Genomic DNA, 27,608 nt, shown 5'->3' with positions numbered 1-27,608 from the left:
CTTGAAATGTAAGTCATGTTCTTTTCCACACACACCCGTCCCCCTGCCCCCTCCTTTCACTCTTTCTCTGCGGTTGAGCTGCAGATACAGGAACAATGTGTCCTTTCTTACCTGGTGAAGGTGTACATTCCATCCTAACTAAACCAAGTCAGAAAACAGCACCCCCTCGTACCGCCCCTCCTCAGCGCCAGCCCGCACAACAATTCCAGATTTAACTCCAGGTGCGCCTGCCCATAGTTTCTATGTTCAAACCACATCCCCTCACAGTGGATTTCCTTTACGTGATTACCCTAAGCAATTTTCCTCCCATGAAATGCATGTTTCTCACCGAGGAAATACAATTTTGTTAATCTGATAAGAGTTTGCCTTAAGCACAGAGGTGACTGACGTTTTAGGACACGTACACACCAAAGATCTGGATGTGAATCACTTATCCATAATCCACAGTCATAAGGGTCGACATGACAAGGTCTATATTTGGTCAGGGAAGTCATATCTTTATACTGTATATTCATGGTTAAACAATTTTGGTCTGACTTTTTTGTGGAAAATGTAATTTAAACAGATTAAAAGTGCAAATGTTGAGGGCATTTTTAAGAGGGCAAGAAGTGTGGGTGCTTTACAGGAAAGCTGCTTACATCATCCATAGACCCATCCCATTTATGTGAGTGACAGCCAAAGCAGGGCGGGTGAGTGGGAGAATGGGTGAATGAGAGAGAAAGACAGGTTGAGCGCATGCACACATGTAGTTCAGAGCTATTGATTAAAAACTTGCACCAAACTGTTTTACTCTTCAGTTCAACACAGGGGTAAATGGTCTCTGCTACCGGGATAATATGATATTGTGAAGGCTTTTTCATCTGAGCGCAGGGGTTCAAGGAAATGCTAATAAGGTACAGTTTGTCATTTCACCTTCTTTGTTTGTGTGAAGTTTCTTTAAGCAAATCTGACAGTTGTTGACATTATTAGAGACAATGATGTGAACTCAATTTAACATTGTGAAAAGTCAATTCACTTCCAAACTTTCAAGATTCTACATGACACTTTTAGGTTTTCTAGTAATTGTTTTGTCATAAAAACACACTGTGTGTTAACATTTTATTGCTTCATAAACATTTTAGTCCTTAAGTTTTTGAAATTTTGCTGAAGTTTTATATTTGTATTATTTTGCATTATTATCATTTCATATTGTGATTGATAAATGTTAGAGGTGATCATTTGTAGTGAGTAGGTAAAAAATTAATTTGAAGAAAACTTATTCATGAAAACATTTTATTTTGAGAATGGTTATTGCTTGGTTTAAACTTCTATTGCATTTTTTTTAAAAGTAATATTCTAAGTAATATAACTTTATTAAGTAATAAAGTAATATTCTTGTGGTATATATCTTAGGTTATATTTATTTTTTATTAGATGGTAACAACCACAGTTGCTGTATTCATAATAACAAATATTACAGAGCAATTTTTGGTATTGGTTGAAAAATAAAAAATTGTAAATAAAAGCAAAATAAAGAGCACATTTTTATTTTTCACATTTCTTTCAACAATTTTGGGTAATTTGTGGTTATTACCACAGCTGATGTTGACATTTTTGGAGGCTGGTCTCCTCAGAATTTCAGAAACCAGTCAAAGGACAGAAGCTAGACATCATGGTAAAGGCAGGATATGTGTCTTTTAGTTACATTGAATATGACAAGAGGAAAGAGGTTTTCTTAAATACCTCATCACACATTAAACACCAAACAATTAGATGTTACAATGCATTATTGCTGCAATGTCCCAGTCAAACTCATACCTGACATTTCAATCAGGGAGTATATATATATATATATATATATTTTTTTTTGTTGTTGTTTTCAATTAGCTAGAGATAAACTGCTATTAAAATTGAGTGGAAGCCAGCTATTTCTACTTACGAATGTAAAGAACAATTAAACTATACTCTCATTCTTTTATTAAATTTTTCATTTTAATTTGACATTTAACAGTATTTTCTCTCATAGGCACAGTCAAAACCTACTGCTAAATAGTAGCTGAATAGTGACATTTGATCACAAAATGTAATATTGTTAAGGTTGTGTAGTTATTCTTGCTGCAATTATGTGCTCAATTTGAAATACATCAAATGTATTGATGACTGCAGAACACAGAAGGTTTTCAAGAAATCAGGTTGTGAGAAGAGCATCCACAGCTAAACAAAACATATCAGCACCTTTAATTTGTCCTAGATAATCTTATAGGTGTCTTAAAAACTAAGGAGGATAACAGACAGCAGTAGCCAGAATGGCTGTTCATGTATATGAAGTATCATTAGCCTATTTATCATTAACATGAAGGAGTGTAACCTACTAAGAGAGTCTTCCTGACATTCTGATGTCTGTGGTTAAGCCCCTGCCTTCGTTTACTGGAGAAAAGGCTGGCTTCCAAAAGATTGCCTTATCAAGGGTTGACATTACTGTTCGAAAACCCAGCTGATAGGTCAAATCCAGCCCGATGAAACTTGATGTCCAGTGTCACACCATGACATTTGGAGTACATGAGAAGAAAAATTAGAAGCAAATTCAAACAAAGTTATTTTCTTATGGTTAAATTTCTATATTTTGAAATTGTTTCAGAGTGACATTGTCATTAGTTAAAGGTTGTGTAAATTATTGTCAGTTAAATCCAGTTCCAAGACGTGTGCTGGTCTTTCGGAAACAAAAGAATAGGAAAGCTTTAGGCCCAGACAGTGTTTCACCTGCCTGTCTGAATGTCTGCTCTGACCAACTGGCCCAAAATCTTCACACAGATTTTCAATAGATCACTGGAGCAGTGTGAAGTTCCCTGCTGCTTCAAACACTCCACCATCATTCCGATCACCAAAAAATAAATAAAATAAAAAATCACAGGACTTAATGACTACAGAGCTGTCAATCTCACATCTGTGGTCATGAAGTCGTTTAAGAGACTGGTTTTGGCCTACCTGAAGGACATCACTGGACCCCTGCTGGATCCCCTTCAGTTTGCTTACAGAGCAAACAGGTCTGTGGATGATGCTGTCAATATGGGACTGCATTATATCCTGCAACATCTTGACAGACATGGGACTTATGCAAGGATCCTATTTGTGGACTTCAGTTCAGCCTTCAATACCATCATGCCTGATCTTCTCTCAACCAAACTGACCCAGTTCTCCGTGCCCACCCCATTCTGTCGATGGATCACCAGCTTTCTGACAGATAGGCAGTAGCTAGTGAGACTGGGGAAACTCACATCCGGGACCCTCTTTATTAGCACTGGTGCTCCTCAGGGATGCGTTCTCACTCCACTGCTCTTCTCCCTGTACACGATTGAGTGCACTGCAAAAGACCCCACTGTCAAGCTCTTGAAGTTTGCAGACGACACCATGGTCATCGGCCTCATCCGCGATAGTGATGAGTCTGCATACAGACGGGAGGTTGATAAGCTGGCTGTCTGGTGCGGTCACAACAACCTTGAGCTGAACATGCTCAAAACAGTGGTGATGATAGTGGACCTCAGGAGAAAACCCCCCCACCATCACCACCATCCTGAACAGCACTGTGGCAGCAGTGGTGTCATTCAGGTTCCTGGGCTCTACCATCTCTGAAATGGACCTGAAGTGGGACACCCACACAGACTCCATTGTTAAGAAGGCTCAGCAGAGGTTGTATTTCCTTCACCAGCTGAGGAAGTTCAACGTGCCACAGGAGCTGCTGACACAGTTCTACTCGGCCATCATTGAGTCTGTCCTGTGTACATCTATAACTGTCTGGTTTGGTTCAGAAGGAAAATATAATGGACAGTCAGGACTGCTGAGAGGATTATTGGTGCCCCCCTGCCCACCCTCCAAGACCTGTATGTCTCCAGAGTGAGGAAACGTGCAGGTAGAATCACTCTGGACCCCACACACCCTGCCCACTCTCTCTTTGAACTGTTGCCCTCTGGCCAGCGCTACAGAGCACTGAGCACCAGGACATCCAGGCACAAGAACAGTTTCTACCCTCAGGCCATTTTCCACATGAATAATTAAACTGCCTCAGGACTCCCCAATAGTGCAATAATGTAAATAAATATCTCATGTACATATGTACACTACCGGTCAAAATTTTTGAAACACTCATTCTTTATTATAATTTTTTTTCTTCACATTTTAGAATAATAGTAAAGTCATCAAAACTATGGAATAACATAAATGGAACTATGGGAATTATGTTATGACTAAACAAAATCCAAAATAAATCAAAACTGTGTTATACTTTATCATCTTCAAAGTAGTCACCCGTTGCCTAGAATTTTCAGACATGTACTCTTGACATTTTCTCAACAAACTTCTTGAGGTATCACCCTGGAATGTTTTTTTTAAACAGTATTGAAGGAGTTCCCATCTATGTTGGGCACTTATTGGCTGCTTTTCTTTATTATTTGGTCCAAGTCATAAATTTCCAAAAAAATTTTTTTTATTACATTTTAACTTTTTGAAATTTGAAACTAATTTCAAACATTTGAGCATACGCCTTAATATCAAAAGATTTTTTGAGATCATGAGAAACATTTCAGTCAAGTGTTTCAAAACTTTTGACCGGTAGTGTAAATTCACTCAGATTTAATTCAATAACTGTACACCCCTACCTTGCACATACATTACCACTTGTACATGTGCATATGCCATTCTATGTTATATGCCCTATTATGTATATGTCTATTTATACTCCTTGTTTTATATTCTGTGTCTCACTGTTATGTTCTGTGTGCACTTGGTTCTCCTATCACCCCCCAAAAATTAATTGTGTACGTGAGAACATTTGGCAGTAAAACTCATTCTGATTCTGTTGTTTTTCTGGGCATATCCAAGTGGGTGCAAAGTTTTTTGTTGGCATGCAGTAACATTTGACATGTGTAACCTGTTCTGTGCGCTGGCGCTGTTTGTGTCTGTACACTGAAACATATTGCTTTGTGGTAAATCTAGTGTTAAGTTATTGTTCTGGGATTGTTGTTCTGCCCTTTGGCCAGAATTTGTTGTTTTTAAATGAACTATGTACTGTATATATATATATATACACACTGATCAGTCACCTCAATAAAACCACTGACAGGTGAAGTGAATAACATTTATTATCTCGCTACAGTGGCACCTGTCAAGGGGTGGGAAATATTAGGCAGCAACTGAACAGTCAGTTCTTGAATTTCATGTGTTGGAAGCAGGAAAAATGGGCAAGCGTATGGATCTGAGGGACTTGACAAGGGCCAAATTGTGATGGCTAGACGACTGGGTCAAAGCATCTCCAAAACGGCAGGCCTTGTAGGGTGTTCCCGGTATGCAGTGGTTGTCCAAGGAAGGACAATCGGTGAACCGGCGACAGGGTCATGGGTGCCCAAGGCTCATTGATGTGCGTGGGGAGCGAAGGCTAGCCCATCTGATTCGATCACACAGAAGAGCTACTGTAGCACAAATTGCTGAAAAACTTAATGCTGGCCATGATAGAAAGGTGTCAGAACACACAGTGCATCGAAGCTTGCTGCGTATGGGGCTGCGTAGCCGCAGACCGGTAAGAGTGCCCATGCTGACCCCTGTCCACTGCCGAAAGCACCTACAAAGTGTACATGAGCGTCAGAACTGGACCATGGAGCAATGGAATAAGGTGGCTTGGTCTGATGAATCACGTTTTCGTTTAGATCATGTGGACAGCTGGGTGCATGTGTGTCATTTACCTGGGGAAGAGATGGCAGCAGGATGCACTATGGGAAGAAGGCAGGCCGGTGGAGGCAGTGTGATGCTCAGGGAAATGTTCTGCTGGGAAACCTTGGCATTCATGTGGATGTTACTTTGACACGTACCACCTACCTGAAGATTGTTGCAGACCACATACACATACACAGGTAATGTGCCCTGCCACACTGCAAAAATTGTTCAGGAATGGTTTGAGGAACATGACAAAGAGTTCAAGGTGTTGACTTGGCCTCCAAATTCCCCAGATCTCAATACAATTGATCATTTATGGGATGTGCTGGACCAACAAGTCCAATCCATGGAGGACCCACCTCACAACTTACAGGACTTAAAGGATCTGCTGCTAACGTCTTGGTGCCAGATACCACAGGACACCTTCAGAGGCCTTGTGGAGTCCATGCCTCGACGGATCAGAGCTGTTTTGGTGGCACAAGGGGGACCTACACGATATTAAGATTTTAATGTTGTGGCTGATCGATGTATATATATATATATATATATATATATATATATATATATATATACACACACACACACATTATAATATAAATACAGTATGTACAAGTGTGACAAGTTGATTGCAAAATAATTGCATTATTATTTTAGACTGGTTAACTGCATCAGGGGTCTGTCCTGAATGTGTTCGGCAGTCAGCGGTGTACTTCCCCTAAACATCAGTTGTGAGGTAAGCATATGATAAATCACATTCACTCGTTAGCTAATATATTTATGGAGATTTTTTTGTATTCTGCACATATTGAAAGAGAAAAAAAAAAGCAGATTAACCTCAGATTAACCCCGGCTTTATTAACCATGCATAGCCATGCATGCATGAATTATTAAATCAAAAAGGGAAAAAATATCTTATTCTTACGTTAATTTTACTTTTGTCCACCATGTTGAATTAATGTTTGCACAAATAAAAAATAATGTTATAAACAGAGGACCATCAAATAGAATAAGGGTCAAATATAACAACCCATTTGATTAATCTCATTCAAGCTTGCCAATAACTATATTTGATTTCAAGGGACTGGCAAAGCCTAGAAGACTGCATGGGGAGGTGTCAATGTCCACCAATGTCACTGGATTCTGGGCACATCGTTCCCCCCAGCATTTGGAGATGGACTTGGCCTGGCAGGAACTGATGGCCATCACAGAACTTCAGGTCTGTAAACTGGAACACCTAATCATTTACTTTCTAACCTAACCTCTCTTTTTCAGTCATGAATGTCACAACTGGAGACATCATCTCAGACAGGGTAGTATTATTTATCTCTATGTAGAATATGCGAAAAAATCCAACATCATTTCATCGTAAGCCACAGTCAATACTTTTAAGGGTAAGGGAAAGCTGTCTTAAAAGAAAAGCCATCCTTATAACATCTCTAAATCTGAATCCTATTGTGTAAAGATTTGCAACAATGGGCCAATGGAGAGATGCAAGGATAAGGCAGACAGAGAAAAAGGGTGAGTGCTGTATATTGCCGACAGCCCCCTGCATAGCATAATGACCATTTGTTTTGACATGAAACCTGAGCATTCCTAAGTAAGACCTGCATAGGCTACGGGCAGCACATTCACCCAGGTGGGCTGGCCCTACAGTCAGCAGCTGGCTCATGAATAGAACCCTCCTTTGCTGGTCCACAGCATAAATCAAATGTACTGTGATCAAGTCTTCAATTTACTAGTCTCATGTCAACTCGTAATAATTCATATGACATAGCAAAGTGTAAGTTATTGTACAACTTTGGAAAAAAAAAAAAAAAAAAAAGGTACTTTTATTCCCATTAACATTTCAAATCGATAAAATACAGGCATCAGATTTTAGCTAGCCTCCTACCAACAAATTTTTTAGGAAAAGAATTGTCTGTGAACAAATTTGGTTACTCATTCCATATTTATTTATGCAATACAAATGACTGATGTATGTTTGTAACCTGTAATAAGCATCCCTCGTCTCACTCCAAACCCTGTTTTCTTTCTTCTGTGAAAAACGAAAGTTATTTTCTTATTAAAATCGTGGTTTAGGGTTTGGCATATAGTTAGGTTTGGGTTAGGGGTTAAGCTTTGGAAATATGGTAAGAACCCTCATTCAAAACCCAGATGTTTTTCTTTCTTCTGTGAAACAAAACAGTGAGCTCGTTTACATGGACATCAAAAACTAGTTTTTTGAGAGAAACCTGCTTAAGACTTGAAATTGGCATACACGTTTACATGCACTGTTTTCACTTCTTTCTCTTTAACCACATATACATGCAGCTCAATCAGTAAGCAGCAACGTAATTTCCCTGCAATGCTTGTGTAAATAACAAACATGGAATCCAAGGAAAACGTAGTCATTTTTTTTCTCTGTTGCTTCACTTTATTTCCAAATATTCCAGAGGTGTTGCTGTGTTAGTTTCATTAACTTTCCATCACTTCTGCAGCGAAAGTGCACTGCAATAGTGCCGTTTCCTTCTTAAACCAAACTCAGGGATTCCTCCATTGTGTGGACTTTTCAGACAGTCCATTATCACACCCTCAACAGTATAGGACGTTTTAGCACAATGTGTCGACTTTTTAGACAGCCCCTTACCCGCAACATTAGGCAACATTTACAATGAATATCAAGGTTAAATTAACAGTCGTGAATGATTTCGCCATGATGCCATCTGATCAAGGAAAATGACATTCTTGTTTACGTGATGTTTCAGAATGCCGCTTTCTGAAAAAACTGTTTTCTTAGAGATATTTCACCCAAAAATGAAAATTCTCTCATCATTTATCCTCATACCACCCCAGATGTGTATGACTTTCATCTGCTGAACACAAAGATTTTTAGAAGAATTTCTCAGCTCTGTAGGTTCATACAATGCAAGAGAGTGGGTGCCAAAATTTTCACGCTCCAAAATCCACATAAGGACAACATAAATGTAGTCTATATGACTACAGTGGTAAAATCAATGTCTTCTGTAGCGATTTGATAGGTGTGGGTAAGAAACAGATCAAAATTTAAGTCTTTTTTTTTTACTATAAATTGTCCTCCCTGCTCAGTCAATCTCCACTTCAGTTTCACTTTCCTATTCTTCTACTGTTTTTGGTGATTCACAGTCTTAATGCATATCGCCCCCTATTGGGCAGAGAGGAACATTTGATAAAAATGACTTAAATATTGATCCATTTCTCACCCACACATATCATGTCTGAACAAATGGATTTAATCACTGAGTCATATGGATTACTCTATGCTCCCTTTATGTGGATTTTGGAGCTTCTAAATTTTGGCACCCATTTATTTCCATTGTGAGGACCTACAGAACTGAAATATATTTTTTTAAATCTTAATTTGTGTTCTGCAGAAGAAAGTCATACCCATCTGGGATGCCAGGAGGTTGAGTAAATCATTAGAATTTTCATGTTTGGGTGGACCATCCCTTTATGTGCATGCAAATGTGGTCAGTGATTTTTTGATAAAAGTCAGGGTTAAGGGCAAGGGGGTTAGACTTTGTTTAGCTGGTCAGTGGCTCATTTAAAAGAACCCTCCTTTGCTGATCCACAACATAAAATGTTCCTCAAATGAAGTCTTCCTTTTACAAGGTTACCAGGGTTCTTTATTTTAATAGAGCTTAATTCCAGGTGCCTCCATGGTTAGTTATGTTATTTGTAGAGTTGTAAGTTTTAGCTAATGAAACTTTTTGTCACAGGAGTTTGAAGTACCCAATGAGAACCCATTTGAAGCTATTCCATACCACTCCACTGAGCCCATGGTTTCTCAAGGAGGATTTGGAATGAGTCAGCCTCAGGTGGAATCCATTGCCAGAGCTTGTGATGGCCATCCTGCAGTGGCTTATGAGAACTCATACCCTGAAATGATGCCACCCTACCAGCGCTTGAATCCACACATGGATATGCACTATGGACTCCCAGGTGGCCACGCTTCACCCAGAATCCTCACAAATACACAAGCTCTCCATCCACCTCTCATGAGTCTTTCGGAGCACATAAACATGTCTACACGCAATCATGGGGTTGGGAAAGATGACACTCTCAACCTTCATGGTTTAGGACAAACCAAACAAGCTTCTACTGATGATCTAGAGTCTGATTCTGGTTTGTCACTTGGTTCAAGCCCACCACTTGTCTCCCCAGAGAATGCAGTGCATGGAGTACCAACATATTTGTCTACAGATGGAACAACCAGGTATGCTGAAAGTGAAATTGAAAGTATGGGAGAACAATGCCGCATGAGGCCAAGTCTGCTTGGGTCTAGTGACTACCAGCAGTCCTACAGCTCTTACCCTGGAGCTTCTTTTTCCACAGTTGCAAATTTTCAATCTGTCAATCAGCAGACTCAAGCTCACCAGCAACCGGTTTTACCCACAGCCCTGCATGACCTTCAATTAAATGGCTCGGGTTTATCAAGAGTAGGTTCATATCAGTATCCCTACTCAAAGCCAAAACATAGTGTTTCTGCACCTCTGAGCAGAGATGAACGGCGAGCCCTTGCTTTAAAAATCCCATTCTCGCTAGACAAGATAGTGAATCTGCCAGTGGATGATTACAATGAGCTCTTGACCCAATTCACTCTGAGTGATGCCCAGACAGCACTTGTGAAGGACATTCGCCGCAGAGGGAAGAACAAAGTTGCAGCACAGAACTGTCGCAAACGAAAGTTGGAAAATATTGTGCATTTAGAGAACGAGTTAGGACAGCTTCAAGCCCAAAGAGAGCATCTAATCAGAGAAAAACTGGAATTTCAGCAAAACCTAGCCATTATCAAATGTCACCTTGCAGACCTCTACACCCAAGTGTTTTCACAGCTACGGGACGAGGAGGGACATCCTTACTCGCTTGACGAATATTCGCTAGAACAGACTAACGATGGCAACATTTACTTGGTGCCACGTAACAGCACTGTAGAGTGAATGAACTTGATGTCCTGATGAATCTCGCAAAACCAGTCTAGAACATGTCTGGGCCATCTCTCATCCCAAAATTGGTAACACTTTACAAAATTGAATTTGTTAACATTAATGCAATAGTTAACATGAACTGTGTCCTATCAGTGAACAATTTTCACAGCATTTATTAAACATGGTTAAAAAGGCACATTTCTATATATAAACATTTTGCATTACAGCATGATTAAACAGTTTTATTAAAACAATAAAGCCAAGACTCAGCTCATGTTGCCTAATGGATTAACTTAACATAACCTTGTGAAGTTACCAATGACACTTACAGAATAAATTTAGTTAATATTAAGCTAATAAGACCATTAAGATTTTAACTATGTGCCCAATTCATTCCTCTTAAAGCAGAGGAAGCGCCATAATGCCTGTATGCAAACTTGGTTATACTACAGTATTTTTGCAGTAATATTTAAGTGAAGTGACCTGGACATGTTGCAAGATCACCAGATCCATGAAAGTTATTAGGATCAACTTACTTTCCTAAACACTCAAGTGAACAACCAAATGTGCCTGTAACTGATATAGATCACCTGCAAGCATTTCTCTAAATCACCATGTTTATCCAGTAACATGATTGTCCAGTAACAAATCAGTATTACAGAAACACACATTTTCACCTGTGTCAAGATTTCAGTAAATGATATTGGGGAAAGACAACACCACAAGTGTAGCATTAAAATATTTATTGTAAAAAAGGGGTAAAAAAAAAAGTTATAAAAATAAATAAATCTGACGCATCTTGGTCCTAAAGAGAGAGAAAAACAAAGTGGATGCCTTTTCCAGATGAATAGATTGATATTAGAAGAGAAATTATACCTTTTTCCCCCCCCCTTCACCAGTTCAGACAGACAATGCCTTTCCATTTCAAACATGATTCACTCATCAGATCCTAAAAACAAAAACAGAAGTTAGTCAACAAGCAGATCATGGCATGTAAATCAAGAGGGCATGCATTTATATTTAAAAAAAATAAAAGGAAACCCACACACACACACTTGCACCCCAAATAACTATGCTGACTGCAATATGCTATTACTTTCCTGTAAAGTACACAACACTGAATGGGAAGACTACATTAACTGTACAGCCTCTTAATAAAAATCATGTTTTATAATTACCAGCGGTAGTTGAGAAGTCTGTTCTTACCTACAGGAGTTATTAAAGCCTTTTGGTAGTTGCTGCCTGCTAGTCTTTGAGTGTCGCCCTGCACTCCCTGTTTTCTGCTTCTTCACAGGGCATCGATGATCTTACTCCTTTCTCAGCTTGCTCCCAAGGCTAGACTGCTATATAGCCACATGTACACTACTCTAGGCATTTGCAATGGACAGCCTAACCTTTTTGATCCAGTGCAATTAACCATGCCTTGAGTTTACGATTAACTTGATTGGGCTTGAGCTGCTCATACCCTTTTTTTAAATGAATTGTCGCTGCCCTACAAAAGGCAAAAGACGCACAGTAATGTCAGTGAACCTGAAATTTTACTCTTAAGTGGCTGTTTTAGTGCAGATCTCATTTACACAGCACAGACCCTAGTTCCAGAGACACAATTTCAGTCAATTGACAGCATTAATGCTGCATTTTGCCTTTGCACAGCCGCAGCATTGAGCCAGTGTTTACTTACACCAAAAAGTTGAGCTTAATCATGTCTAACAAATTAGTTCAATGATGTTGATCTATACAGCCCAGTCATACTTAAGTGTACTACACTAAAACCCCCAGAAACCCAAATGACTAAACAGCACAGCTTTTTAAAAAAACAGAAAGAGGATGTTTATTTCTCCTTGGTTACATAAATCAAAATCCATAACGACTGAAAGTAACTCTACATAAAACCTCATTGGAATGCTTTCCATAGACAATATAAAATAAGTCTGCATGATGACAAAATTCATGATGTCCCACACATGATAGCGCTACTGTACACATCTCTTCTGGTGGCAGCTGTAACTTGCCACACCTGTTTGGCGGAGCAGATCTAGGATGTAAACCTGCATCTGCCCTGTCTCTTGCTCTCCTCTCCTAAAGCCCTCAGTCCTGTTGAACAATATGAACAACAATTGTTAAGCTGCACACTACCTGAGGGTTGTTTGTACACCAGATGTACAACAAGGTTACATTTCAGTGAAGAGTATAGAGGATTTAGTCCTCTAGAAGACTATAAAGAGACTAAAGTCCTTAAGACTGTGTTGGCATTTTAACCCTGAAAAACTAATGGTTATCTGCAAAGTGTAGTTTACATTCAGGGCAGACAAAAGAATGGGATACAAACCTTTTAGAACTTAAAACCGTCTGCCTCCAGAGCTGCCTCCAGAGCCACCACCACCATATCCACCACCAGACCCACCACCACCATATCCACCACCAGATCCTCCACTACCGCCGCCGCCATAGCCACCTAAGGCGGGAGAAAGCACACCATTTAGGATTAAGTAACAAGAAAAAGGTTATTGCACCCACATGAGTGCACATAACTTACCACCATATGGGCCACTGCTCCTTCCACCACCACTTCCACCTCCAAAGTTTCCTTTCATAGGGCCATAGTTGGACTGCTGGTTGTTGTAGCTGCCAAAGTCATTGTAGTTACCACTTCCACCGCCGCCACCACCACCACCACCACCTCCAAAGTTACCTATGCACATTTACCACAAAAGCTCAGTGATCCTAAAATTCCTCTTGCATAAGATACCTAGATTAAGCATCTAAGCAAATCTACTCACCACCTCCAAAATTGCCATTGTTGTAATCGTTGTAGCCACTGCCACCACCATAACCACCACCCTGGTTGCCATAGCCTCCACCACCTCCTCCATATCCACGGTTTCCACCATAGCCACCAGGACCACCGCCACCACCACCATAACCACCTAGACAAAAAGCACAGTAACGTTTTAGGGGAGAGGAAAAAAAAAATAATGGCTTAGCATACCGGCAACTACATTTCTTTCAGCAACACATACAATAACTTATAGCTGGATGAGACAAAACATTGTCATCATGTGATTTCTTGATTGGTGCAACTGTAGTCTGATGAACAGCATGTAAATCTTTGTCTCTTGGTGAGCTCATTAAATGACTGGGAGTAACAGCGTGCCAAAAAGGGGCAGGGGCTCTAAACCGCCAGCAAAGATATAGAGAACCCCTAACCACGAAGTAGTAACAGCCCCTTTTGGAGTTGGTGCAACTCACTTGGAGTGCCCCCAACCGCCTTTGGAGATTCCACCCCCATTTGGAGATCTCCGGCCTGCAGCAAAACCAAATTGTCTGTGCATTTTTCTAAGACAAAACCCATACCGTCGCCTCCAAATCCATTGTTGTAGCAGTCACCTCCATAACCTCCACCGCCTCTGCTGCCTCCTGAGAAAGAAAGGGTAGTGTAAACATTTATGTAACTAACTCACGTAGCCAAATTATCCAGCGATTTTTAGGTGTGAGCTTCATTAACATATCACTAGGCTGTAGGCAAGCGATAGAGTGTGCATAAGTGTCTGCCAGTGGGACGCAAAGGATCCAATGACAAAAATAAATCATCTGGTCGCAAGGGAAGACTCGTGTTCTCTTAGTGACCAATGAGCCTCTTTTACGGAAAAGGCGTTCAAGTTGACCTGTATCGGCAAGTGTGTCACACCCCTGACTGAAGAGCGAGATCATAGCAAAAGTCAGCAAGTGTAACACCCGCCACCAAAACTAAGTTGTTTTGAGTTTGCTAGTGTGGCACCGGCTTGGGGGGGGGGGGTTTGAGTTCACTTTAGCACACACCTCTTCCACCAAAACCTCCATCTCGACCACCTCCAAAGTCATTGTTGTATCCACCATTTCCATTGTTGAATCTGCCACCACCAAAGTTTCCCCCACCACGACCTACACAATGAAGAACCCGACATTTACTACAGAGTAAACCTTATAAAATTTTTTTAACATTTGTATCAACTTACCCCTCATGTTCATTCCTGTGTTCTGCATTTCTTGTTTTGACAGGGCTTTTCTGACTTCACAGTTGTGTCCATTCACAGTGTGGTACTTTTGAACTAAGAGGAAAGATAATGCAGTTAATATTGCAAAGACAAGTCTAAATATTACAAATAAGTGGAGTTCCAAAGCCACACTTACTGACTATGCGATCGACTGAATCATGGTCATCGAACGTAACAAAGGCAAAGCCTCTTTTGTTTCCAGTCTTGTGGTCAACCATTATCTCAATGGCCTCAATCTTGCCAAAATCAGTGAAGTAGTCACGAAGATGGTGCTCTTCAGTGTCATCCTTAATACCACCGACGAAGATTTTCTTTACAGTTGTATGGGCAAAAGGCTTATTTGAGTCCTGGGCATTGTAGCACAAAAGATAAACAATTAAGCACTTGCATCATATACACCTTTAAAACAGGATTTGCATTTCAATGAAACCCCAATAATAGCCTGGGGTGTGACACTCACCTCTCGAGACACTGCTCGCTTGGGCTCCACGAGTCTACCGTCGACCTTGTGGGGGCGTGCATCCATAGCAGCATCAACTTCAGTCACACTGGAATAGGTGACAAAGCCAAAGCCCCTGGAGCGCTTTGTGTTTGGATCTTTCATTACCTTAAACAAGTACACAAACAGTCAGAGGAATGAAACACTACTAAAATCAAAGTGATGTCTAGAGACAAAGTAAAATTACTTCAACCCCCAAATTAAAAGGGATAGTTCACCCAGAATGAAAATTCTCAATTCCTCTCATAAAATCCCATGTAAAGACTTTCAGTAGAAGATTTATAAAAATAGACAATAGAAGACTCAGCTCTGTAGGTCCATAAAATGCAAATAAATGTTGACCAAAAATGTTTAGCTCCAAAAAGCATGTAAACGGCAGCATAAAGTAAATCATTCAACTCTAGTGGTTTAAATCACCATCTTCTGAAGCAAACGCATCCATTTGGGATGAGACGGGAATCGAAAAAAACCCCTCACAATAAATCTGCGGTCTCCTTGGTGATCATGATTTCAAGTTTGATTACACTTCCTAGTGCAATCTAACGCTCTGTGCATGTGTCAAGCACTAGCAAGTGTAATCAAGCTCTAGATCATAACTGTGCCTAAGGCTGCCTTCACATGCTATTGGAATTATCGTAAATACGAGTTTCAATGGGTTGAAACTTGGCACGTATTCACCCAAAACCGCATCAGAAAACATGGATTAAACCACTGGAGTCATATGGATTACTTTAATGCTACCTTTGTGTTTTTGGAGCTTCAAATTCACTTGCATTGTACAGACCTACAGAACTGAGATATTCGTCTAAAAATCTTCCATGTGTTCTGCAGAAGAAATTCATACACATCTGGGATGGCATCAGAGTGAGTACATGAGGTAATTGTAATTTTTCTTTTTGGTTAATCTTTAAAATAGTTTCACTATTATCATACAGAAAAGATTACATTTTACTTAAAAAAAAAAAACCCTTACAACACAATCCGTCAAGGTTCCCCATTGTTCAAAATATTCCCGCAAACTGTCGTCTGTGGTTTCAAAGCTGAGCCCTCCGATGAAGAGCTTCCTCAGCTGCTCCGGTTCGCGTGGTGGGCCCTGGAAACAATTTCGTAACAACAGTTACACTCAAATTGGTGTGACCTCTTGGAATGCATCAGACTGAATAAATAAAGAGATACAAAAAGCGTGCACGCAGTGCCTTAAAGGGTTTAAAGACAGCATACACATTGTACTTTGGGGGAGGTGAGAACACCGCCGCCATTATCGTGCCGAGTCATATTGCCTACATCAGTCAATCGCTTTGCACTAGAAAAGTAACGCATTTTTGGAAGACTGTTATATATTGGTGGCGACTGACTCTCCAAAACAACAAAACTCGTTCGATGTGTGCAATCTGCGTCAAAACAATTTCTCTTTAACCATATGGCCCATGCGTGCTGCTCCACGCGTTAAAATGGCGGCGCGTGCACGCTGTATGCATTAACAAAGAGATACAAAAAGAGTACACGCTCAGAGAGAAAACGCGAAAGCATTGCAGTAAATCCACAGTTATTAAGAACACTACAGTTCTAAAACCAGCTCACCTCCTTAGACATCCTACCGACTGTTTCTGTACGTGCTGCGCCACAGGATTGTCGGCGAGAGACACGCCACACCGAGAACTTGGGGTAGATACAATTAATAGGTTACATAAACATTGGTCCCGCCCACCGGAAGAGATGATTGGTTCACGTTTCCCGCTGAGGCTTTTGTTTGTGCGCTTTATGAATATCTGATTGGTTTAGATTCATGCCATTCCCAAGAATCAGCCAATCGGAAAACAGCTCATAGGTTCGGTTGTTCGACGGTGACCTTTCATTGTACGAGCAATGTTGAGTGTACAGTTATTTTAAGGGTTTAGAAATAAAATAAATAAATAAAAATATTCATAGAAATAAAACGAATGTTATTTAATATATGAGTGATTTAATTGAAAGTTATCATCTCATTGATACTGCATCAAAACTTCCAGCTCGAGATTATTTCTTTACTAAAGGTTTTAGTTAAAAACGCGCAGTACGGAGTGCCGTGTTTTTATGGGGGAACTTTCGTAAATAATGAGAAATAGTTTTTTTATTGTTAATGTTTTATTGTCACTTCCCAAATTTATTTCCAAGCAGATTTAGCAACCCAACGACTTTTATTGATTTTAAAAACGACACCAAACAGTATAAACAGTTATTGCATGTAAAAAAATCTAAAGCTGTTAAGATTGCAGGCATGTTATTTCTTTATAAAGCATTTGTGCAATGTGCTAAAAGCTCATATTTATATTATTATACCTTATATTTCCCCCTTAATGTGCATTAGTTAAAATACATTGTTAAAACTTGGGTTACATTCTCTTGGCAAGGAAAAAAAGACGCCGTTTTTGGCGCGAGAGTGGCCCGCGCAAGCGCGCGCTGATTGGCTGAACACACAACTGCACGCCATGCATGCACGAAAGACAGCAAACTCCTGTGTGCAGGGAGACGCCGCAGCAGTCCCGTTATCCAACACGAATAGAAAAACTCAGAAAACCTCTCAGTGAGTATAAAATAGTCATCTATATTCATGTCAGACAATACAATAGTACACCACGCTTGCATTTGGGAGTAATTTAAACAGTCAGTGCAATGTTTAAAGATGATACGATCAGGTGAAATCTGTTCTGTTTAGCGTGGCCCGTGGTGTTGTTAAGCGGGCATTGTGTTTTTCTGCAGGCATTGACTCGCTGAGATTGCTTTTGGATTGATATTTGCAAACGAGTATACAATTATTTCCTAAACATGCTATTTTATTCCTTTGTTTTGTTGTTGCGATTGCAGGGTGAGCTTTTAGCCATGCTAACGGTAGCAGTCAATGGGATTTCTTTAACCAAAATGTTAGCATGCTGTTAGCATTGCACGCAAATGTGATATTTGGTGTGATGTTGTGGAAATACTTTGCTCAAATGCCTTTATGTCCTATAGTTTCATCGATTGTTAGTTTAAATGTACAATTTCGGTAACGTGAGATTTTCTAGGCTCTTCCCCACATTGTTTGGCCTTGCTCGCCAAGATCCTTCAGTGGCTTTATGATAAGAACACATGGCTGGTTTATCCTAGTATATCTAGTGCAAAGTTGGTTAAATGTGGTTCTTGGTACATGAATATAGAAATTGTATCATGACGTATATTAGGTGAATGACTAGTGACTAGATGATTGCTGAACTTACCGTTGTTTGATCAGACAGCATGCAATGTTTGCATCTGTTTTGATAGCAGTATGTGCAGCAGAGTGTTTGCGTATCCACACCTTGCAGATGCTGTTTTATTAGTTTCGTTTAATGTAGTTTTAGTTACACATTCACAGCTCGAAAAGTCATTCTGTAATTTCTGAAACTTGATCTTTTGTCTGTGATAGTTTACGAAGAAGTGGCAGAGATTGAGGGGTGTTCCACCTAAAAATCTGAAATGTTATGCATGCTTATTTTTGCACATATTTGGTTGTTTAAATGTAATTATGCTTGAATTATCTGTTTACTTAGGGGGGGCTCTGTTTGAATGCTGTAACCCTAGGATCATCTCTGCACTTTCAGAGGTCACGCCCTGAAACCGAAGACTAGGTGAGTAGAGAAAAGCACCAATATTGACTTTTGTCGTAGCAGTTCAGCTAACAGAAGTTTATCCTTAAGACTCATTGTACTGCTTTTTAAACCTCTTTCAGTGGGTTTCCTCCCCAAACCAGGAAGCACACTGCCACTGTTGCTTCTAGGAAATAATAAGTTCAAAATCAGCCATGGGAAAGAAGAACCAGAACCGTGAAGATGAGGATGCTGGGTCCTCTGAGGAAGAGTATGTGGTTGAAAAGGTGTTGGACAGGAGAGTTGTGAAGGGCCGGGTAGAATATTTCCTTAAGTGGAAAGGTTTTTCCGAGTAAGTCTTAATTTACCTTTACAGCATTGTGTTCAGTAATAGGAGTAATGTTTAAACAGTAATAGTATGTTCGCATCTCTGGAAGTTGAGTGCTACTCTGGATGACTGTTTGCACATGCAAGTAAAGTGTTACCACACATGAAATGGCAATGGAAATGCCAAAAGTCTTTACAGAATACTCCTAGTGTTTAAGCTCCCTGGTTGTATTTCATGTACAAAGACCTATAATGTGAGGAAATCTGATAGCTTTAATTCACCATGCATGAATCATGTGTTGCTTGCAGCAAACACAACACCTGGGAACCAGAGAAGAACCTGGACTGTCCGGAGCTCATTGCTGAGTTCATGAAGACCTATAAAAAGGTGAGCAGTGGGAGCACACCCAGCAGTAAGTCCTCCAGCACAGGCTCTTCTGCGGCCCACCCCAAAGAAAGTAGCAGCAGCGCCACCAGCAAGAGGAAAAACTCGGAAGAAGAGAATGGGAGTAGCAGCAAACCGAAAAAGAAAAAGGAGGTAAGGGGTTAACAAAATACACACAATTCAAAGCGATTCAAGATTTAAGGGAATAATACAAATAATTCACCCATATGTCGTCTCAAACACGTGACTTTTTTTTCTTCCGCGGAACACAAGAAGATATTTTATCCGAGATATTATGTCTGATAGTCCATACAATGCAAGTGAATGGTGACCAAATTTTCAAGTTCCAAAAAGCACATAAAGGCAGCATTAAGGTAATCCATAAGACTCCAGTGGTTTAATCAATGTCTTTTGAAGCAATCTTATTGGTTTTGGGTAAAAACAGAACAAAATCGAACTCCTTTTTCATTGTACATCTCCATTGCAGTCTCTAGGCACGATCAGGATTTCAAGTTTGATTACACTTCCTAGTGCTTGACAAATGCGCAGAGTACTAAATGGCGCTAGGAAGTGGTATTGGACTTGAAATCGTGATCGCCATGTAGACCGCAGATGTCAACATTTATTGTGAAAAAGGAGTTACATTTTGGTCTGTTCTCACCAAACATTGATTGTATCGCTTCAGAAGGCATGGATTTTAATCACTGCAGTCATATGTACTACCATCATGCTGCATTTATGTCCTTTTTGGAGCTTGAAAATTTGGTCACCATTTACTTGCATTGAATGGAAAATCAGACATCATATTTATGCAGCAGGGTTCCAGAAGTATAAATCCCATTCATTCTCTCCTTACTGGAATTGATTTTTAATGATAACCTTAACCTTTAAAGACTACGGTGAGCTCAGAGGTTGTCAAAGCGGCACTATGTAACTTTGTGCTCTCTAGCGACATCTGTGGTTGAAAATTAAAAATTGGAAGCAGTTTGCGGAAGAATACGTTACGTCTGTCGTGTTTCGACACTACTGCTCGGGCGGATGAATCTCATGGTTTCATAACCAGTCATAACGTGCTAGTTTCATGTTGATATTATGTTATACGATTAAACATTTAAATATGAACTATTTCTTGCTTTGACAAAGATAAACAACACTCTTATTTACATATTTTGAATGAATGAATTGTACACTTTTCTGACACTACACTCAAATCGCTTGGAGAACAGGGGACTCTCCTCAATCACCACCAGTTACAAGTATATTTTAATAATTACTCAAGTTTATTGATACTTTAAGAGGTGAAAGTCGTGATACTGCTGATTTGAGTTCAATGTAAGACTTCATTATTTTTACATTATTAATCTCATCAACGAAATCACTGAGGAACACATTCGTTGAGGAAAGGTTTTTTGATTTCGTCAATGATTACAAAGACAAGACGAAAAAGGCACACATGACGATAATTATGATTTTATTAAAGCATACTGTTGACGAAAATATTACGATAAAAATGATACTGCAAAGTATAAACATTTTGAGAATCTGTAAATAGGAGATATTAGATATGGATTCATCTAGTCCACGAATCCAGTGTGTAGGGCACTTTGAAACGGAGTAAATACCTCAATAAAACGCATCCTATTTATACATGAGATTCATCAATATATTCACAACATTTATGGAACAACTTACATCTGCACAATGAAACAAATGAACTTGAACTAAATGACGCGCTAGTCAGAATATGCGTAATTTGCGTTGCGTAACTTGCATTGTGAATACACTGTTTCCATAAGAAACACGCTACACGCAATGTGTCCTTTCTCGGAAAATGAATAAGTCTCTAAAGCATGAATAATTCAGAATACAGGCTAACTTCTAAAAAGTAGCTAATAATTTAGTCTTCATTATTATTTCAGGAACTCAGGTTTTTCACAACAAGGACAGTATATGTTTAATATATGTTTACATTAGAAAATGTTTATTTATTTTTCTAAATATTTGATAAGCTTGATCTGTTACAGTTTGACATTTTTGTCCATTTTGCACATCAACATCAAGTAAAAGATATTCTTTGACTATAATTTTCTGTCATCTTTGTCAAAGCAAAACTGACTAAAATGAATGAATATGACATGGCGAAATATTGACTATTTTTAAAGGACAATTTCGGCAAAACTAAAACTGTGACTAAAACGAAAAAATGAACACGGCAGTTGATAAAGCAAGTGAAACTGTAGGCCTAATAACACTGTAAACTAAAAACATAAAACGAGCAATAATGGGGATAAAACATACTTTATTAAACTTGAAAATAATATGTACACAAAGTCAATTTCAGAAGTCATACGTATTAGTAAACATGCATAGTAACTTCCCCTGACAACGTAGATACATCGCTACTGGTTAACACACGTGTAATGTTCGATTCATAAAAGCATGACAACCCTACCAGACAACATACTGTATCCAAGCATTATAGCAGGTAAACAACTTTGCCAAACGGATAACAGATAAACATCCATTCAGCCTGCAGCGATGCTGTTCTGAACTGCGAGTTTGACTGAAACGAACAGCGTCCTCCGCTGGAACACGTGACAGCTGGTACTACTTTCCTGTGTTTATGGACATGACGTCTTGACGCAAAGAAGAATGACATAAGCCAGCGATTTCACGCCAAATCCGACCTGACAGCTCAAAATACAAATTATTTTTATAGGCTTACCGAAATTAATCGGGGTAAGGTAAGGACATTGTTTTGAACACTGTTTATGTTATTAATCAATAATGACAATTTGTAAATTTTTAACCAAAAAATCATACATAGTGCAGCTTTAATCGATGGAAATGCTTCTGCCGAAGCTATCGGTCCACATGGTTGATTTAGTTTATGGCTTGGAACTGTGTAATGAAGAATTTATTTAAATCCTGATGGGGAAAATCTGAATTGGCAGGCACTATTTTTATAACATCTGGGTTGTTTTGTAAGTTTGAGAGCCCAAACAGTATAGGTAAACACTGTTTTGGGAATTTAATGATTTGATCTTGCATTTATCATTTGCATTTAATTACAATTTCAAGATGGATTATCATTTTAGTTGTATTTTTGGTATGGTTTGGGTATCCAGAGGCTCAAATCTCTTTCTTGCTTAATAATTTTCTCAAATATGTAATCTTTTGATGTAAAGATCCAGTTTAGTGGATTTAGTGTGGACTTGAAAAAGAAACATTTGTCTGTTTTGAATCATTGGTTGGTTTTTTGAGCATCATCCTTGTTCCTCTTAGGATGAGATCCTTGTTGCAAGAGGTTTTGAGCGAGGCCTGGAGCCAGAGAAGATTATTGGAGCAACAGACTCCTGTGGAGACCTTATGTTCCTTATGAAGTGGTGAGTACTGTGTGTTTGAGAGTCATTGTATGGCAAAATATCTCCTTTCAAAACACTTATGTACCAACTCAGCCCTTCTAGTCATTTAGTTTACAGCTCTTACAGGAATTATGAATTTTACCCAATGGGGACATACTATAGAAAAAAGGATTTTTTTTTTTTTTTTTAAGCAATAGTGAGATGTACTATCTAGACATTCAAATGGTCACAGTGCTAAGCTCCTCCTCCCGCCACAGTCCATTTATGGAAACTAAGCTGCAAAAAGGCTCATTCACAAATTGTTAAAGTGATGTTGTTGCAACAATGGCAACATTAGCATATGACTAACCACATCACTTACTCAGCAATTTGGCCCACCCTGATGTGTGAACTTCACAATTATGTGGAGGTTAGCCATTGATGAGAGGTCTTTCACATACAAGTGGCTTAAAAACAGCCCATTTAATTGTAAGGGTCAGAAAGTGTGTGGAAAATTATGAACTTAAACTTAATGATGACGTTTTGGTGAAAGAAATCATGACTAACATTATAAGTGTACTTCAGGGGAAAAACATAGGAGCTATTTTCTACACTTTTGTAGCTATGATCATTATCACTTTGACTGGGTTGTACATTTTACATCATTGTCTATTTTTATCAGTCAGTAAAAGGTTGAGAGACTTGATATGTTTAATGCAACATTTATATCACGAAAACTGTGGCAAGAGTTCTTTCAGTGTTGAGGTGCTGTGTTGCGAGTTATTGGCACTTTCTTTTCATTCTACTCTTGCAATGGCCACCATTGGATTTATTAACAATATCCCAAGAAATAGTCCCAATAGCTTAGCTTTTTACATTTTTCTGTCAATGTTTTTACAATTCTGTAAATGCCTGAAAACTTTTGGTTAACACAACTTCTCTAAGTGGTGTGGTGGTGGTGTAGTGGACTAAAGCACTAAACTGGTAAGTGGAAGGTTGTTGGTTCAATCCCCACAGCCAACACCATTGTGTCCTTGAGCAAGGCACTTAACTCCAGGTTGCTCCAGGGGGATTGTCCCTGTAATAAGGGCACTGTAAGTCACTTTGGATAAAAGCGTCAGCCAAATGCATAAATGTAATATAAATGTAAGTAGAAAGGAACAGCTAACGCAGTCAATTTTCATGTCACAAAGCAATTGTTTATTTTTTGATTAGATTAGAACTCAAGCCAATACAGTGCAGGATGATAAATAAATTAGAACACCATTGCTGTTTTGTGTAGTACCTCACTTAATGCAAATGCTTTTCTTTGTTGCTTATGTCCCACAACAGGAAGGACTCTGATGAGGCAGATCTTGTGCTTGCAAAAGAAGCCAATCACAAGTGCCCACAGATTGTCATTGCCTTCTACGAGGAGCGTCTGACCTGGCACGAAGATGGTGACAAGAAAGAGAAGAGTGCCATGGCTGTTTAAAGGATGGAGGAGGGGAGGACAGAAACCAAATCCTCCAAACCTTGTCCTCTTTATCACACTGTTGACACTCTCATAGCCAACTTTTAACGGACCATTTAAAAAGAAACGGCCAGCTAGTAGTGGAGGTTACTGCCCACCTTAAACCTCCGTCCACCCTAAATAAAAAAGCATTTCCCATCAGACAACTTCTCGAGCCATCTTAAAGTGAGCCAAATGTTCATGGAAAATGGAGGCCGCAGCAGATTGGTGGAATGTGATTTCTCTTTCTCTCTCTGATCTTCCCTCTGTTTTGTCATGATTTGTGCCCCTACAACTATGTTCTTAAGATGTATTGTGTGCTAGTGTAGATGTGAACCGTACATGTCAAAGTTTTAACTTTATTCACACAGTTGATTTGTAGTATTGTCCTGACTGAAAATATCAGTTTTGATTTTACATCTATAACCCTGGACAAAGACGTGATGGCATTTTTGGTTACATTTTGAAAGCTGCATCCCAATTGAAGTTACCGTCTCTCCCTTTTTATGATCAGGTACAATTTTGCTGTATACCTTTTTTTTAACTACTCAAATGGGGAACCTTAGATGCCAAAATGCGGTCATTAGGGTTTAGATTGTGTTTAACAGTAAAGCCACATTATAGAGGAATTAACTGTACGGAGATTCAGAGATCGTTTTAAGACATTTAATCGTTAGCTTTGAATCATTTAATTTTCTTTTTCCCTACTAATATCTGTAAAAAAAAAAAAATAATATAACTGTTGACTGGCAAAATTGGCCTTTGAACTAATTACTGAGGACGACAGGCAATTATCATTCTGCCAGTTTGTATTGGAAGACCGTTTTATCTGTTTGTACCTTTTTTTTTTTTTTTTTTTTTTTTTTCTCTCCTCATTACATTGCTTTGCTCAGAAGGCAATATATACCCCTCTTGTGGCTAATTTGGTGAATCAATTCCCAGTTTAGGCTCATGAACGGCTGTCCTCATTCAAGTGATAGTTTAACCATATGTCAGTTTCTTATTTTACCTTTTTCTTTATTTTAACCTGTAGTTGAATCAATAAAATGGTGTATCAAGGTCAAGTGACAGTTATGTTCTCAGTAGTGATTTGATTTTTTTTTTTTTTTTTCTTTTTCTGTTCTTCGGAGTCACTGGATGGAATCTACTGATAACAGTTCACAAAAATCATGTTTCATTTACAAAAAAAAAAAAAAAAAAGAGCTTAGTTTATGTATGCATGTAGTTGAAAGCAGTGGCATCCTCAGTTATTTTCAAAGGTTTTATTTTAATGAGACGGAATTGTTTGTTGAAAGAGTTTTGAAACATTCAAACAGGTTTGAACTTATTGTGTAGTTTAAGAATAATTTTATTCTCTATTTTGTATGCTTTTGTTGTATGACAAGTGAACCTTTCCTGCCATGATCAGTCCTAAAGTTACTCGGAGCCATCGGTTGTTTTTAAAATGTGCAACATTAGATGTATTTTACTATGTTCAGTGCACAGGTTTTTTTTTTTTTTTTTTTTTTTTTTTTTTGTCATGTCAACACAACAGTTGAAAATTTTGGAAAACCAGAACCCTGTCTTTTTTTAATCGAGTCGTACAAAATAAATTTCATTGTAGATGAAAGAGATTACACAAGTTTTTACTCTTGTGATGCGAAGCTCGTTTTATACAGTGCATCCGGAAAGTATTCACAGCGCTTCGCTTTTTCCACATTTTGTTATGTAACAGCCTTATTCCAAAATGGATTAAATTCATTATTTTCCTCAAAATTCTACAAACAATACCCCATAATGACAATGTGAAAGAAGTTTGTTTGAAATCTTTGCAAATGTATTAAAAATAAAAAATGAAAAAATCACATGTACTTCAGTATTCACAGCCTTTGCCATGACACTCAAAATTGAGCTCAGGTGCATCCTGTTTCCACTGATCATCCTTGAGACATTTCTACAACTTGATTGGAGTCCACCTGTGGTAAATTCAGTTGATTGGACATGATTTGGAAAGGCACACACCTGTCTATATAAGGTCCCACAGTTAACAGTGCATGTCAGAGCACAAACCAAGCCATGAAGTCCAAGGAATTGTCTGTAGACCTCCGAGACAGGATTGTATCAAGGCACAGATCTGGGGAAGGGTACAGATAAATTTCTGCAGCATTGAAGGTCCCAATGAGCACAAGTGGCCTCCATCATCTGTAAATGGAAGAAGTTTGGAACCACCAGGACTCTTCCTAGAGCTGGCCACCTGGCCAAACTGAGCAATCGGGGGAGAAGGGCCTTAGTCAGGGAGGTGACCAAGAACCCGATGGTCACTCTGACAGAGCTCCAGCGTTTCTCTGTGGAGAGAGGAGAACCTTCCAGAAGAACAACCATCTCTGCAGCACTCCACCAATCAGGCCTGTATGGTAGAGTGGCCAGACGGAAGCCACTCCTCAATAAAAGGCACATGACGGCCCGCCTGGAGTTTGCCCAAAGGCACCTGAAGGACTCTCAGACCATGAGAAACAATGATTGAACTCTTTGGCCTGAATGGCAAGCGTCATGTCTGGAGGAAACCAGGCACCGCTCATCACCTGGCCAATACCATCCCTACAGTGAAGCATGGTGGTGGCAGCATCATGCTGTGGGGATGTTTTTCAGCGGCAGGAACTGGGAGACTAGTCAGGATCGAGGGAAAGATGAATGCAGCAATGTACAGAGACATCCTTAATGAAAACCTGCTCCAGAGTGCTCTGGACCTCAGACTGGGTGAAGGGTCGTTGTCCTGTTGGAAGATGAACCTAAGCACACAGCCAAGATAACAAAGGAGTGGCTCCGGGACATCTCTGTGAATGTCCATGAGTGGCCCAGCCAGAGCCCAGACTTGAACCCGATTGAACATCTCTGGAGAGATCTGAAAATGGCTGTGCACTGACGCTCCCTATCCAACCTGATGGAGCTTGAGAGGTCCTGCAAAGAAGAAGAATGGGAGAAACTGCCCAAAAATAGGTGTGCCAAGCTTGTAGCATCACACTCAAAAAGACCTGAGGCTGTAGTTGGTGCCAAAGGTGCTTCAACAAAGTATTGAGCAAAGGCTGTGAATACTTATGTACATGTGTGGGTTTTTTTTTTTTTATGGCTGATGCCGATATCAAGAAAGCAGGGTGGCTGATATATCACACAATTTAATAAAGTAAATAAACACAAAATTGCTAAAAAATAAATAAAATAAGAACTCTTATTTAGCACTACATTTACTCAATTTCACACTAACCTTTAACTTGTAATAATATTGTATTTAAAAAGGTAGATAGCAGTTTCTTCAGATTTGTTTAGTCATCAGAATTTAGTAAT

General features: G+C 39.3%; 3 protein-coding genes across 4 annotated transcripts; 2 read left to right on the top strand and 1 right to left on the bottom strand.

Moving 5' to 3' along the window:
- The first annotated feature begins 687 nt into the window (after nucleotides 1–687).
- On the top strand, nucleotides 688–11,802 carry LOC127418655 (nuclear factor erythroid 2-related factor 2-like). The gene is made up of 4 exons (XM_051659323.1): nucleotides 688–893; nucleotides 6,337–6,415; nucleotides 6,761–6,898; nucleotides 9,417–11,802. The coding sequence occupies exons 2-4, from the start codon at nucleotides 6,368–6,370 to the stop codon at nucleotides 10,635–10,637; spliced, it is 1,407 nt and encodes a 468-aa protein (XP_051515283.1). The 5' UTR covers nucleotides 688–893; nucleotides 6,337–6,367; the 3' UTR covers nucleotides 10,638–11,802.
- A 628-nt stretch (nucleotides 11,803–12,430) lies between these two features.
- Nucleotides 12,431–16,882, bottom strand: hnrnpa1b (heterogeneous nuclear ribonucleoprotein A1b). Its single transcript, XM_051659324.1, has 11 exons — nucleotides 16,740–16,882; nucleotides 16,132–16,251; nucleotides 15,120–15,266; nucleotides 14,796–15,006; nucleotides 14,621–14,713; nucleotides 14,445–14,546; nucleotides 13,980–14,042; nucleotides 13,406–13,552; nucleotides 13,162–13,317; nucleotides 12,955–13,080; nucleotides 12,431–12,719 (listed from the first exon to the last, which is right to left on the bottom strand). The coding sequence occupies exons 1-10, from the start codon at nucleotides 16,749–16,751 to the stop codon at nucleotides 12,965–12,967; spliced, it is 1,167 nt and encodes a 388-aa protein (XP_051515284.1). The 5' UTR covers nucleotides 16,752–16,882; the 3' UTR covers nucleotides 12,431–12,719; nucleotides 12,955–12,964.
- Nucleotides 15,306–26,137, top strand: LOC127418657 (chromobox protein homolog 5-like). Of its 2 annotated transcripts, none has more exons than XM_051659326.1 (6): nucleotides 15,306–16,035; nucleotides 18,704–18,781; nucleotides 18,883–19,091; nucleotides 19,376–19,604; nucleotides 22,737–22,837; nucleotides 24,128–26,137. In XM_051659326.1, the coding sequence occupies exons 3-6, from the start codon at nucleotides 18,955–18,957 to the stop codon at nucleotides 24,267–24,269; spliced, it is 609 nt and encodes a 202-aa protein (XP_051515286.1). In that variant the 5' UTR covers nucleotides 15,306–16,035; nucleotides 18,704–18,781; nucleotides 18,883–18,954; the 3' UTR covers nucleotides 24,270–26,137. The 2 variants fall into 2 exon arrangements, with proteins under 2 accessions (XP_051515286.1, XP_051515285.1); XM_051659325.1 differs by lacking the exon at nucleotides 15,306–16,035 and adding an exon at nucleotides 17,026–17,721.
- The last annotated feature ends 1,471 nt before the right edge of the window (nucleotides 26,138–27,608 follow it).

Source organism: Myxocyprinus asiaticus, chromosome 28, assembly GCF_019703515.2.
Source record: "Myxocyprinus asiaticus isolate MX2 ecotype Aquarium Trade chromosome 28, UBuf_Myxa_2, whole genome shotgun sequence".
In the NCBI taxonomy this organism is placed as follows: domain Eukaryota; kingdom Metazoa; phylum Chordata; class Actinopteri; order Cypriniformes; family Catostomidae; genus Myxocyprinus; species Myxocyprinus asiaticus.
Note: the sequence above shows the minus strand (reverse complement) of the source record. Positions and strands in the feature narration are given on the sequence as shown.

What these genes read in the sequence shown, in the direction of transcription:
- LOC127418655 (XM_051659323.1), top strand. Translation starts at nt 6,368, where the DNA reads ATGTGTTCGGCAGTCAGCGGTGTACTTCCCCTAAACATCAGTTGTGAG. An exon ending in CCCTAAACATCAGTTGTGAG is followed by an intron (nt 6,416 to 6,760) that starts GTAAGCATATGA and finishes TTTGATTTCAAG; the next exon opens with GGACTGGCAAAGCCTAGAAG. An exon ending in TGGCCATCACAGAACTTCAG is followed by an intron (nt 6,899 to 9,416) that starts GTCTGTAAACTG and finishes TTTTTGTCACAG; the next exon opens with GAGTTTGAAGTACCCAATGA.
- hnrnpa1b (XM_051659324.1), bottom strand. An exon ending in TTCAGTCGATCGCATAGTCA is followed by an intron (nt 14,714 to 14,795) that starts GTAAGTGTGGCT and finishes CTTTCCTCTTAG; the next exon opens with TTCAAAAGTACCACACTGTG. An exon ending in TGGAGGTTTTGGTGGAAGAG is followed by an intron (nt 14,043 to 14,444) that starts GTGTGTGCTAAA and finishes TTTCTTTCTCAG; the next exon opens with GAGGCAGCAGAGGCGGTGGA.
- LOC127418657 (XM_051659326.1), top strand. Translation starts at nt 18,955, where the DNA reads ATGGGAAAGAAGAACCAGAACCGTGAAGATGAGGATGCTGGGTCCTCT. An exon ending in AAGTGGAAAGGTTTTTCCGA is followed by an intron (nt 19,092 to 19,375) that starts GTAAGTCTTAAT and finishes TGTTGCTTGCAG; the next exon opens with CAAACACAACACCTGGGAAC. An exon ending in AACCGAAAAAGAAAAAGGAG is followed by an intron (nt 19,605 to 22,736) that starts GTAAGGGGTTAA and finishes TGTTCCTCTTAG; the next exon opens with GATGAGATCCTTGTTGCAAG.